This window comes from Eriocheir sinensis, chromosome 22 (genome assembly GCF_024679095.1).
Source record: "Eriocheir sinensis breed Jianghai 21 chromosome 22, ASM2467909v1, whole genome shotgun sequence".
Taxonomy (NCBI): Eukaryota; Metazoa; Arthropoda; class Malacostraca; order Decapoda; family Varunidae; genus Eriocheir; species Eriocheir sinensis.
The window spans coordinates 19,431,310-19,445,136 of record NC_066530.1 but is presented as its reverse complement, the minus strand read 5'-3'; the positions used below and the strand labels follow the sequence as shown (position 1 = coordinate 19,445,136).

General features: G+C 43.7%; 1 protein-coding gene and 2 long non-coding RNA genes across 52 annotated transcripts in view; 1 reads left to right on the top strand and 2 right to left on the bottom strand.

The window, feature by feature from the left end:
- The window catches only part of LOC127002212 (low-density lipoprotein receptor-related protein 2-like), a 100,836-nt gene that overhangs the window by 86,451 nt on the left and 558 nt on the right, over positions 1 to 13,827 (bottom strand). For 45 of the 50 annotated variants that reach the window (XM_050867935.1, XM_050867937.1, XM_050867960.1 and 42 more), the window contains exons 2-11: positions 11,102 to 11,218; positions 10,316 to 10,441; positions 8,797 to 8,913; positions 8,140 to 8,256; positions 7,811 to 7,936; positions 6,895 to 7,005; positions 5,733 to 5,843; positions 4,272 to 4,385; positions 2,164 to 2,280; positions 114 to 227 (exon numbers count right to left, since the gene is read on the bottom strand). In XM_050867935.1, coding sequence (XP_050723892.1) covers positions 114 to 227; positions 2,164 to 2,280; positions 4,272 to 4,385; positions 5,733 to 5,843; positions 6,895 to 7,005; positions 7,811 to 7,936; positions 8,140 to 8,256; positions 8,797 to 8,913; positions 10,316 to 10,441; positions 11,102 to 11,218 — 1,170 coding nt within the window. The remainder of the gene's footprint in view (positions 1 to 113; positions 228 to 2,163; positions 2,281 to 4,271; positions 4,386 to 5,732; positions 5,844 to 6,894; positions 7,006 to 7,810; positions 7,937 to 8,139; positions 8,257 to 8,796; positions 8,914 to 10,315; positions 10,442 to 11,101; positions 11,219 to 13,827) is intronic. The other 5 variants (XM_050867962.1, XM_050867967.1, XM_050867946.1 and 2 more) reach the window with 4 other exon arrangements.
- LOC127002225 (uncharacterized) lies at positions 237 to 1,850 on the top strand. Its single transcript, XR_007755896.1, has 2 exons — positions 237 to 460; positions 581 to 1,850. It is a non-coding gene; the product is annotated as an uncharacterized LOC127002225 (long non-coding RNA).
- Positions 11,639 to 12,129, bottom strand: LOC127002226 (uncharacterized). Its single transcript, XR_007755897.1, has 2 exons — positions 12,063 to 12,129; positions 11,639 to 11,869 (listed from the first exon to the last, which is right to left on the bottom strand). It is a non-coding gene; the product is annotated as an uncharacterized LOC127002226 (long non-coding RNA).

Sequence of the window (13,827 nt, the reverse complement as noted above, 5' to 3'; positions counted from 1 at the left end):
TTACCCTTATCATTATACACAAACAGGCTGTACATATACCTTTCCCTCCTTACCATTATCCTCAGCTCACAAACTCCACTACTCAGGAATTTACTCTGGACTTTACTACTCACACGGGGGACAGTTATCCTCGTCTGACCGGTCCCAGCACTGAGGGTAGCCATCACAGCGGCCCTGAATGGGGAGGCAGCTTCCGTCCCTACACTGCCACTCGCCTGGGCCACACCCTGCGCGACAACACTCAGTCAGGCAGGGCATTGGGGCCACAAGCAGCCGGGGATGGCCATGCATCAGGATATGTTAAGTTAGGTTAGGTGAGTGGGGCTGATTTTAATGCTGATGTCCCTGCACTGTCATTGGAGCACATTAGGTTAGGTTAGGTTAAGTTAGGATATGTTATTTAAGTTAGTTGGGTTGATTTTAATACAGACATCCTTAGACTGACACACTTCAGGATTAGGTCAGGTTAGTTAAGCACATAAATTAGGATAAGTTAGGTTAGGTTAAGTTAGGATATGTTATTTAAGTTAGTTGGGTTGATTTTAATAGACATCCTTAGACTGACACACTTCAAGATTAGGTCAAGTTAGTTAAGCAAATAAATTAGGATGTTAGGTTAAGTTAGTAGGGTTCACTTAAATCCTACTGTCCCAACACTGTCATTAGCCTGCATTAGGTTAGTTATGTACTTATGTTAGGTTAAATTAAGTTAGGTTAGATTAGTGGGGCTGATTTTAAACCTAAGTTACATTAGTGGGGCTGACTTTAAACCTCACGTCCCTTCACTGACACTCTTTCACACTAAGTTGGATTAGGTTACTCAAATACACAAGTTAAGATATGTTAGATTAGGTTAGGTTAGTGGGGCTGCAGCAATGATATCAACCTTCAACTGGGGTGCAAATGCATGTTACGAAGCACTTATTAAATACATGCTTTTGGTGAGGAAATAAAAGTCAGTTAATAAAACACTGTAAGGGGGGATGCAAGACAGCTTAAGCTTGCTCATACTGTTACCTTTGAAGCCGAGTGCTGGGGAGAAGCTGGAGGTATAGTCATATGTGTGTATTTACCTATCTATCCATTTCTCTATCTATCTATTATCTGTCCACTTAATACACACCCAACATGTAACACACAACGTCCCTTCACACAAACATCATAACAGCTGAAGACACATATAACATCCTTAGCCACGAACCCACATGAATATCCCTTTCTCTCTTTCATTCCTCAATACCACAATCCTTATATGCCCTTAGAGAATGCCTGTAAGAAGCATATATGACCCTTTAGTCTCGAACGCACAGTCACATCGCTTTATCGGACTTTACACCACTGCCAATGTCACACCCAGATATATATAACCCCTCAAGCATGTAAGAAAATATAAAGAAAAACTGCTTCAAAACACAAGACTATATATGGATAATACCAAGAAAGTGACTCCATCTTAATTCAATGGCTAGGTTAGGTAAGATTAGGTTTAGATAGGGTTCATTAGAGGTAATTTTGAATGGCAATCACTATGGGAGTATTTTCCAGAACGCCACGTGGTTAGTTTTAAAGCTACAGCCGAGCCTCTTCACTCAATGACCACATACCTGCAGGGTGACGGGATATACCTGCCGTCCACCTGTCTATCTCACCTTGCGCGGCACAGTTCACACACACACTTTTCCTTACATCTACCTGCCGTACACACACACACACACCTTTCCATACATATACCTGCTGTCCACCTGTCTAACTCACCTTACGTGACACAGTTCACACACACACTTTTCCTTATATCTACCTGCCGTACACACACACACACACACACACACACACACACACACACACACACACACCTCTCCACACATCTACCTGCCGTACACACATACACACACACACACACAAACACACACACACACACACACCTTTCCACACATCTACCTGCCGTCCATGTTCACACACACACACACACACACATCTACCTGCCGTACACACACACACACACACACACACACACAGATCTACCTGCCGTCCATGTTCACACACACATCTACCTGCCGTACACACACACACACACACACACACAGATCTACCTGCCGTCCATGTTCACACACACACACACACACACACAGATCTAGCTGCCGGCCATGTGTCTGTCTGCCTCACCTTGCTCGGCACAGTCCAGCTCGTCCGAGTGGTCTGGGCAGTCCTCGCGGCCGTCACACCAAGCCTCTTGCGGGATGCACGAGCCGTTGGTGCAAGTCCACTCCTCGTCAAGGCAAGCTTTGCGGCCACAACGAAACACACCGATAGCGATAACGAGCAGCCGTAACGAATGAGCGACGTGCCGTGCGCAACCCGCCAAGTTAACGCTCGGCCAGGCTCCGGTGTGGTGTCATTGACAGACATCCCAGTATCGTGAGACATCCCATCCTGATTCATTCACTTAGTTATTGTGAGAGTAAAAATTGGGTTCCGCAATGCGAAGTTAAGGATGGGATGTCTTACGATACGGGATGATGACCCCACACCGAAGGGTCAACAAAACAAACCGCTCTTCTTCTTCTTTTGACCTGTTTCTCTTTGTATCGCTTCCCCTCCTTTTGTGGCATGCTGAGATGCGGCAATAAACGGTACATGTTCCCTGTTAAGTCATTGTACAGACTCCCAGCTGTCGACAAGATAGAGGGATTGAAAGGAGAGAAAATAACCCGAAAATGCTGAGTCCAGTGGTATGCCGCGCAATCCCCCCGACGGCTGGTAGAGAGATACCCAATTCTTTCAAGGAGGAGGCCCAACAATTAATGGGGTGTCGGAAAGAGCCCACCTTTCCACCCCCATAGCACCGGGCACGTCTCGAACTCACGCTTCAGCATCCCGCCGAAGCGCAAGGCGGAGACTCTACCACGGGACCACGGGAGCCACCCTGAACAATGATTTAACAGGGGGGAACTTGTTCTGTATATTGCCGCACCTCAGCATGCCACAAAAGGAGGGAAAGCGATACAAAGCGGAACAGGTCAAGAGAAAAAGAGCGGTTTGTGTTGTTGGCCGTCCTGAGCCCCGTTGCACTGTACTGTGAACCTTGGAGGTGCGAACAGGTGTACACGTACTCTCGTGCACGGCACCTACAGCAATAGCCATAACGAGATAGCTATAGCAATAACGAATAGCCATAAAGAAATAGCCATAGCAATAACGAATAGCCATAACGAAATTGCTGTAGCCATAACGAGATAGCTATAGCAATAACGGTTACCCATAATGAAATAGCCATAGCAATAACGAATAGCCATAACGAAATTGCTGTAGCCATAACGAGATAGCTATAGCAATAACGAATAGCCATAACGAAATTGCTGTAGCCATAACGAGATAGCTATACCAATAACGAATAGCCATAATGAAATAGCCATAGCAATGACGAATAGCCATAACGAAACAGCAATTAATAGCAAGGCTTGTAGCGCCAGGTTCACCAATGCGAGTTATTTCTTGGGGTACAAAATAAAAAGAATTAAACTCATCTGGTTGAACTGATTAAAAAATCAAACGACAGTCAAAATAACGATTACCAGTTTTTACTTTGATACTAATTATTTTTTAACACCTCAATATATATTTACCAACTTCCATTCTGATAAGACTATAACGTGTACAGGTGCGTACAAATTGGTGAACCTGCGCTACCATTCCAGTTACGCGCCAACTAACAATGCATCAAGGGACCATAGACAAGCACTTAGATAAATACAATGTTAAAAGGTTTAAAGCTAGTCACAAAAGCTTAAAACAAGTAATATTGCAGTGAGTAACCAGATATATTAAGCTACATTTCTTAAAGCCCGTAACAGCAAGTAAATAAAGCATCTAGCAAACTTAAAAGACTTCAATGTCAGCATCCTTTTATTTTTTCTCTCTTCTTTCCTTTCCTTTCTTCCTTCCTTCTTTCTATTGTAATCGTAGTCTTCAAATCACTCCATTCATCCCCTCTCTCTCTCTCTCTCTCTCTCTCTCTCTCTCTCTCTCTGTCCGTTCCTTATTTCTCTTTCCTTATTTTCTTCCCGTTCCCTAACTCTATTTTTCTTTCCACTTTCCTCTATTTCTCTGTTTCCTCTTTTCTCTATTTCTCTTTCCTCTTTCCTCTATTTCTCTTTCCTTATTTTCTTCCCGTTCCCTAACTCTATTTCTCTTTCCTTATTTTCTTTCCGTTCCCTAACTAATAATAAATCCTACCTAATAATAATGCTATCTCTATCCGTCGCACAACTTACGGGGAGGGCAGTCGTGTTCGTCGGAGTAGTCGTAACACTGCGGGTAGCCATCACAGCGGGCCGTCTCCAGGATGCAATTACCGTCACGACATGTCCAGTAGCCAGGCTGACACACTAGACCCAGGGCGGAGCATGCGAGGTTAGGTTAAGTTGGGTTAGGTTAGGTAAGGCGAAGGTTGGGTTAGGTTAGGTAAGGCGAGGGTTGGGTTAGGTTAGGTAAGGCGAGGGTTGGGTTAGGTTAGGTAAGGCTAGGGTAAGGTTTGGTAAGGCTTCTGTTAGGTTGAGTTAGGTTAGGTAAGGCTATGGATGGGTTAGGTTAAGTTAGGTAAGGTTAGGTAAGGAGAGGGTTGGTTGTTAGGTAAGGCTAGGGTATGGCTTATGTTAGGTTAGGTAAGGTTAAGTAAGGCTATGGTTGGGTCAGGTTAAGTTAGGTAAGGTTTGGTAAGGCGATGGTTGGGTTACGTTCGGTTAGGTAAGGCGATGGTTGGGTTAGGGTAGGTTACATTAAGTTAAATTATATTAAATTGGTTGTTTAAATATATGCACGCCAAAACACACACACACACACACACACACACACACACACACACACTACAGATAAAAAAAAAAAATAATAATAAAGTGAAGCTCATCTGCATTACACGGGCACTTCTGCATTAATTATGGCTCATGAAGGTTAGTCAAGCGAGCTCCCAACATGCTCCCGTCTCCGGTTTCTCTCTTCCTGTCTCTCGCAGGCTTATATAAACGTCTGTATCAACTCACCCATGAAGTAGATGCTCGTTTCACTTAGCTCGAGAGGACTTACTTATTCCTTCCCTTACGTCTACATATATATAAACTTACGCTCATTTGACTTAACTCGACAGGACTTAGCAATTCCTTCGCTTATGAGAATGTTCATATTAACTCACCCACAAAGAAGATACTCATTTGACTGTTCTGCTTCCCCTGAAAACATGATTATAAAAAAAGTATGGTAAAAGATCAGGGGCCGGATTCATCAAGCCATTACAAGACCGGTCGTTGGTATAAGTCTTTGAGTAAATTTGTCCTCTACGAATGATTTTTGTGTTTTGGCTGCTCCGTTGACAGTGAATGAAGTACTGGCCTGGTCGACACTTCTTTCATTGCCATTGGTTCGCCTTAAGATCAAGAGCGTTCCTAGATGATGGAGTTACCAGAAGACTTACCAACAGGTCTCTTAAGTGGTTTGATGACTCCGGCCTCAGGTAGGGACGATCTGTTTACTAAGAGCGCAACCATCTGGGGCCCTCTCCCCCCTCTACGATGCTTCCTCAAAAACACACAAGAAATACAATAACAGAGATAAAATAACAGGTAAGGACACATTATACTTACCAGGAGAGCGACCCGTTAGCCTTGTCCCCTGAAAACACGATTACGAACAAAGAAAAACGATAATAGGGTAAAAGACTTCAGTTAATATAGCGTACTCACCGGGGCAGTCAGCCTCGTCGGAGTTGTCCCAGCAGTCGCGGACACCATTGCAGCGAGCACTCTGCGGCGCACACGTCCCGTCGCCGCACGAGAAATCCCCGGGGCCACAGCCTGACAGGAGACGGGGAAGGATGGTGGATGAGGGACAAAGAGTGGATGGAAGGTTCTCATGTTCTTACGAAAGCCAACCTAACCTAGTCATCCCACTCTCCCAGTCTCCTTATGTTCTTACGAAGCCAACCAAACCTAGTCATTCTACTCTTGCATTCTCCTTATGTTCTTACGAAGCCAACCAAACCTAGTCATCCCACTCTCCCAGTCTCCTTATGTTCTTACGAAGCCAACCAAACCTAGTCATTTTACTCTTGCATTCTCCTTATGTTTTTACGAAGCCAACCAAACCTAGTAATCTCACTCTCCCAGTCTCCTTATGTTCTTACGAAGCCAACCAAACCTAGTAATCTCACTCTCCCAGTCTCCTTATGTTCTTACGAAGCCAACCAAACCTAGTCATTCTACTCTTGCAGTCTCCTTATGTTCTTACGAAGCCAACCAAACCTAGTCATTTTACTCTCCCAGTCTCTTTATGTTCTTACGAAGCCAACCAACTTGCTCAGTCAGTTCCCTCTTGCAGACTCCTTACGTTCTTATGTTCTAACGATGCCAACCAACTTGCTCAGTCAGTTCCCTCTTGCAGACTCCTTACGTTCTTATGTTCTAACGATGCCAACCAACTTGCTCAGTCAGTTCCCTCTTGCAGACTCCTTACGTTCTTATGTTCTAACGATGCCAACCAACTTGCTCAGTCAGTTCCCTCTTGCAGACTCCTTACGTTCTTATGTTCTTACGAAGCCAACCAACTTGCTCGGTCAGTTCCCTCTTGCAGACTCCTTACGTTCTTATGTTCTTACGAAGCCAACCAACTTGCTCGGTCAGTTCCCTCTTGCAGACTCCGTAAGAACCTTACGTTTTTATGTTCTTACGAAGCCAACCAGCTCCGGTCATTCAACTTTTGCAGACTCTCATGTTCTCTCTTTTTCTCTTTCAATAAATTCGTGGTCTGAACATCTAAGTAAATCTCTCTCTCTCTCTCTTAACTTACTAGGGCAGCCTCGTTCATCTGTGTAAATCTATGCAACTCTCCCCCTCACTTTCAACTCACTTGGGCAGCCTCGCTCATCCGATCCGTCGTGGCACTGTTGGTATCCGTCGCAGCGAGCAGACTCCGGGATGCAGCCGCCACTACCGCACGGCCAGTGCCCCGGAGCGCACGCTTCACGCAAGGCACAAACACAAGCAGCCTTAGAAACGGGTTAGTGCGCTACATGCAGACTCGCTAGAGGACGTCTGGATCCGTCTTTGTTAGTGGTATTAAGTGGTCTAGTTTGGTGTGCTAGAGCCATCTACGTTAGTATAAAGAAAGCTGGTAGTGTTATGTCTACTGAACCATCAATAGGGCCGTACAAAACCGAGAAATCCCGTTAGAAAGCAAAATCAATGGTATTCTAGTGTTGATAATGAACTGGAAGGGTAAAAATAGTTAGATCTGCGCTACTACAAAAGTGCAACAACGAGTACTATTAAAAGAAGTAAACAAAGTCAAGAAAGAAAACCCACTACGTAACAAAAACAAAACTAGTGTTAATCATGAACTGAAATCGTAATGATAAGGCCCCGCTCACACTGTGCCGACTCTGGGCCACAACCCAGCGACTCAGGGTACACGAGGTCTTGGGTGTGAAATGTTGATGTGAAAAGGTCGCACATGATCGGAAAGAGGTCTAGAAACGATCGCCGGATGCATAGTCGGCACAGTGTGAAGGGGCCCTAAAATTCACTGGGTTGTCGTGGCCCAGAGTCGGCACAGTGGGAACGGGGCCATAAACAGTTAGATATATGCAGACGTAAACTACAACAACAAGTGATATTAATAGAAAAAAGAAGGCGATAGACGAAAAACAAGCACAATACAACACAAAAAAGCAACACACACACTCACAACACAAACTACACCAAAGCAAAACGAAGAATATGAAGAAGAGGAACCACAAGTGACCAACAGGAACAACATCACTTACTGGGAGGGGTTACAATCGGGCAATTCTCTTCGTCGGAGCGGTCGAGGCACTGAGAGCGGCCGTCACAGCGGTCGCTCAGGGCCACACACGAGCCGTCATTACACGCCCACTGGTCAGCACTGCAACCTGGAAAGCGAGGAGGTAGAGGTAATATTGGGCTACAGAGGAAGGAAGGAAGGAAAGAAAGGGAGGAAGGGTGCTTTAAGAAATGAAGAATGACCTATATTTCATGAAAGACAAGAAAGGAGGAGCGAATGGATGAAGAAAGGAATGATACAACGAGAATCACCTATTTCGTACAAGGAGGAGCCATTACCGGGCACACTTACCAACGGGCGGACAGTTGTATTCATCGGAGTTGTCCTGGCAGTCCCGGTACCCGTCACATCGCTGGGAATCAGGAATACACGAGCCGTCCCCGCAGGTAAACTCCGTCACGCCGCACGCTGACGTAGGGAGAGAAAAAATGGAAGACATGAAGAAAGGATAAAGAAAAGATGGAGTTCAATTAAAGGATGAATTTAAAAAGAAATGAAGAAATTATTAAGAAAATAAGAAATGAGAAAAGAAGAAACGAAAGGAAAAATATGAGGTAATGAAAGAGAGATGAAGGAAAAATTGAAGAAATGCAAGAAGAAAAGGAAGAAATGAAAAGGAAATGAAGAAATTATACAGAAAAGAAATTAAATGAATAAACTTTGTAGGGCCTAAACATTTTTTTTCGTGAAGGGACTTTAAAGACAATTCTTCAAGATATTTTCATTTTTTTTCACACACAAAAAAAAGGGAAATCAAACATTCTCTCTCTCTCTCTCTCTCTCTCTCTCTCTCTCTCTCTCTCTCTCTCTCTCTCTCTCTCTCTCTCTCTATCTATCTATCTATCTATCTATCCATCTCACTCCTAATGTTATACCAACATAGTCTGGACCATAAGCTCTGTAGGATCTGGACAACTATGTGAATCTATGTAAACCTCTGTGCCTTACGTGGTGGCGCGCATCCTTCCTCGTCTGAACCGTCGGGGCAGCGCATCGTACCGTCACATCTGTCCCGCTGAGGCACACACGAGCCTTCCCCGCAAGTAAATTCATCACTGCGGCAACCTGGCGGGACGGTGGGAGTAATGAGGTCAGGTAGAGAGCATACAGGTAGATCGGTGGATACAGACAGACAGAGAGGAAAGTTAATGGGTTAGTAAAGAAGAAAGTAATGGAAAGGAAAAAGAATAGAAAGATAGAGTTAGAGAGATGTTGAGGGAGTTAGTTATAGAGAGAGGAAAGAACACATATATAGACAGACAGAAAGATAGAGATAGAGTTAGAGAGAGAGATTTTGAAGGAGTTAGTTATAGAGAGAGAGGAAAGAACACATATATAGACAGACAGAAAGATAGAGATAGAGTTAGAGAGAGAGATTTTGAGGGAGTTAGAGAGAGAGGAAAGAACACATATATAGACAGACAGAAAGATAGAGATAGAGTTAGAGAGAGAGATTTTGAGGGAGTTAGTTAGAGAGAGAGGAAAGAACACATATATAGACAGACAGAAAGATAGAGATAGAGTTAGAGAGAGAGATTTTGAGGGAGTTAGTTAGAGAGAGAGGAAAGAACACATATATAGATAGACAGAAAGATAGAGATAGAGTTAGAGAGAGAGATTTTGAGGGAGTTAGTTATAGAGAGAGGGAAGAACACATATATAGACAGACAGAAAGATAGAGATAGAGTTAGAGAGAGAGATTTTGAGGGAGTTAGTTAGAGAGGAAAGAACACATATATAGACAGACAGAAAGATATAGAGTTAGAGAGAGAGATTTTGAAGGAGTTAGTTATAGAGAGAGAGGAAAGAACACATATATAGACAGACAAAGATAGAGATAGAGTTAGAGAGAGAGATTTTGAGGGAGTTAGTTATAGAGAGAGGAAAGAACACATATATAGATAGCCAGAAAGATAGAGATAGAGTTAGAGGAAGGGAACAGCGATGCCAGATGTCAGAGAGCATAGAGTGTGATATATTAGGACAGATTATATTCCCCCAGTGCTTCCGTGACCTTATCCGCAGGTATCGCGCTCCGTGAAGACAGCAGGTGCCCCCTCACACTGTGCCGACTCTGGGCCACGACAACCCAGCGACTCAGGATACACGAGGTCTTGGGTGTGAAATGTTGATGTGAAAAGGTCGCACATGATCGGAAAGAGGTCTAGAAATGATCGCCGGATGCATGGTCGGCACAGTGTGAAGGGGCCCTAAAATTCACTGCATGGGTTGTCGTGGCCCAGAGTCGGCACAGTGGGAACGGGGCCATAAACAGTTAGATATATGCAGACGTAAACTACAACAACAAGTGATATTAATAGAAAAAAGAAGGCGATAGACGAAAAACAAGCCCAATACAACACAAAAAGCAACACACACACTCACAACACAAACTACACCATGGCAAAACGGAGAAGAATATGAAGAAGAGGAACCACAAGCGACCAACAGGAACAACATCACTTACCGGGAAGAGGGACAGTCGGGCAATTCTCTTCGTCGGAGCGGTCGAGGCACTGAGAGCGGCCGTCACAGCGGTCGCTCAGGGCCACACACGAGCCGTCATTACACTCCCACTGGTCAGCACCGCAACCTGGGAAGCGAGGAGGAGGTAGAGGTAATATTGGGCTACAGGGAAAGGAACGAGAGAAAGAAAGGGAGGAAGGGTGCTATTAAAATTATCTATATTTCATGAGACAAGAAAGGAGGAGGAAGGATCGGTAGATATAGATAGACAGAGAGGAAGGTAAATAGGTTAGTCAAGAAGAAAGTAATCGAGTGAAAGAATAGAAAGATAGAGTTAGAGAGAGAGAGAGAGAGGTTGAGGGAGTTAGTGGAAGGAGGAGAGGAGATGACGGGAAAGGAGAAAGGGAAGAAGAGAGAGGAAGGAACACATATATAGACAGATAGAAAGATAGAGGTAGAGTTAGAGGAAGGGAACAGCGATACAGATAGAGAAAGAAAGACACATAGAAAGTTAAAGAAAGAGAGTTAGAGATAGAGTTAGAGGAAGGGAACAGCGATACAGATAGAGAAAGAACTATAGACGAATAGAAAGATAACGAGTAAGCTAGAGATAGAGATAGAGTTAGAGGAAGGGAACAGCGATACAGACAGAGAAAGAATGACAAAGAAAGATAAAGAGAGTTAGAGATAGAGATAGAGGAAGGGAACAGCGATACAGACAGAGAAAGAAAGACAAATCGAGATATAAAGAGAGAAAGTTAGAGATAGAGTTAGTTCATCCACTCACCACGAGGAGGGCACTCATATTCGTCTGAGCGGTCAGGGCAGTCTAGGGTTCCATCGCAGCGGCCGGCGTCGGGGATGCACCTTCCGTCGCGGCAAGTCCATTCGTAGTCCCGGCAAGCTAAAGACGTCCCCGAGAGCAAGACAGTCCACGAGGGGAAAGAAGGAGGGAGGGAGAGGAGAGAAGAGAGATTCGTTCATGCATGGAGCCAGCCAGATCGAGATTGATGGATTCTTTGTGTGATATTTTTGGTTATTTTCTACACCGTTTGCGAAGTGGGTTGGCGTCGTGCGTCAGTTGCCGTGTGATAGGGCTTTGTATACTGAAACGTTGACTTCGATTTGATGTGTTTGCGTGGTGATGACGTAGAGGAACTAGTGAAGAAAATTAACAAACAGAAAAACAAATGCAAATAAAATAAGTCAAAACCGCACCAGCGAACGCCAACCCCTTCACCACATCACTTATCATAATTATCATGCCGTGAAACTACAATATATCGTCACCTTCATAAAATAATTGCCTGTCACTTTTCACAGATTTTGTTTTTTTTGTCTACATCAATTTTTCAACATGTGACGCCCAATTTGTGTATAGTTGCCTTCGTCATGATATAATCGGCCTTTTCATGTCTGTCTAATGGGTCGTATCATAAGACATTTCGCCGCCCAAGAACACATATTTGACAAGACTTTCGTAGGAGTTGTGGGCATTTTCAGGAGTAGTTTTATGACCCTGGTGGTAGTTTGACCCTTCTTCTGTACGGTGAACCTAAAGATGCACTCATTACAACCCGACTGACCCCCTCTTTGACGTTTAAAAGCGAAAATGTCAGGGCTGTATAACTAGACATTTCGCCGCCCAAGAACACATATGTGACAAGACTTTCGTAGGAGTTGTGGGCATTTCCAGGAGTAGTTTTATGACCCTGGTGGTAGTTTGACCCTTCTTCTGTACGGTGAACCTAAAGATACACTCATTAGAACCCGACTGACCCCCTCTTTGATGTTTAAAAGCGAAAATGTCAGGGCTGTATTACTAGACATTTCGTTACCCATGTTCACAAATTTGACAAGGCTTTCGTAGGAGTTGTGGGCATTTCCAGGAGTAGTTTTATGACCCTGGTGGTAGTTTGACCCTTCTTCTGTACCGTGAACTTTAAGAAACACTCATTAGAACCCGACTGACCCCCTCTTTGACCTTTATAAATAGTTGATATGAGGAGCGAAAGTATCTTATAATATTAAATCTTAAGCCAAATGAGATGTTGACGGTTCTTTTCTCATTTCCTGTAGAGTAGAAAACAATGACTTAGGCGATTAGTTTACGAAGGTGACAACATTACAAGGCATACGACAGTGCCAAACTAGATATACATATAAAAAAATAGATATATGTAAGTGCCAACCAGTGTGCCATATCCGCGGGTACAGACAGACAGACAGACAGGCAGACAGGCAGATAGACAGACCCCGCTGCAGGCAAATATATATAGACAGACAGAGATAGACGTAAAGAGAGTAGAAATAAATGAAAGTAGAGGGAAATATATAAGATTACACCGTGAGAATACTGTTTTGTGAGTAGGCTATGTGTGTGTGTGTGTGTGTGTGTGTGTGTGTGTGTGTGTGTGTGTGTGTGTGTGTGTGTGTGTGTGTGAATCTATGTGTTTGTGTGTGAATGTGTCAATGTGTGTGTGTGTGTGTGTGTGTGTGTGTGTGTGCGTAACTATAGTACACATGAACAGCAAGAGAGAGATAAATATAACATTCAAATCCTTATCTTCTAAAACATTCAATGCAATACAAGAACATTACAAAAAAAAATACCATCGACTTAAAAATTAAACATCTCATTACCCCGAGCAGTCAGTCTTCAAAATCTACGGATACTACACTTAAACTATCATTATCATTCTTATTCTTATTATTATTACGTTAGGACTTCATATAGCGCGGTAAATACACATCCATACTTGTAGAAACAAAGAAAACGGGTGCAAACTGAAGCCTTGAAGGACAAACTACGTCATTACTCCATTCAGAAGCCATTCGCGGAGCCACTACTGGTAATATATATAGCCTACTTGTATTTCGTTTCTTCCATTATCCTGTTAGTGGTGCATGTCAAACCTTCATTATCAAAACCATTACGTGCTAGAATGATCTCTCTCTCTCTCTCTCTCTCTCTCTCTCTCAATATATATACATACTAACATTCGTGCCCGCAATAGAGTAATATAATATCATGCAATATACATAACATACATACAGTGACAATCTAACAACGCGAATTGCTGATACTACTTTTACTACATGCACTAATTTGTAATGTTTTGGGGTTCCCGCGACGTTTTATTCGTACATTAGCGTAAAAAAAGGAGTTACGTCATCCGTCCTTGCTCGATCGCTTAGTAGGATCACCGCGAGAGGTTGTAATGAAGACGGAAATAGATGTGGTTTGCAGAACGACTCCCGTGTTAAAATGCGATGTGATTGTGGTTTCCGGAACGACCCCAAACAGAAAGCGATGGGGTTTGTAGAACGACCGTAAGGAGAGACCGAATGCAGATGTGGTTTGCAGAACGACCGGGAAGAGAGTGAGATATGTTTGGGGTTTGCAGAACGACCCCCAAAGAAAACGGCGAGTGTAGTTGTGGTTTCAGAACGACCCTTGCGGACTTACAAACACACGCATGCAAACTTTATATCATTTTCACTCATTTTCTC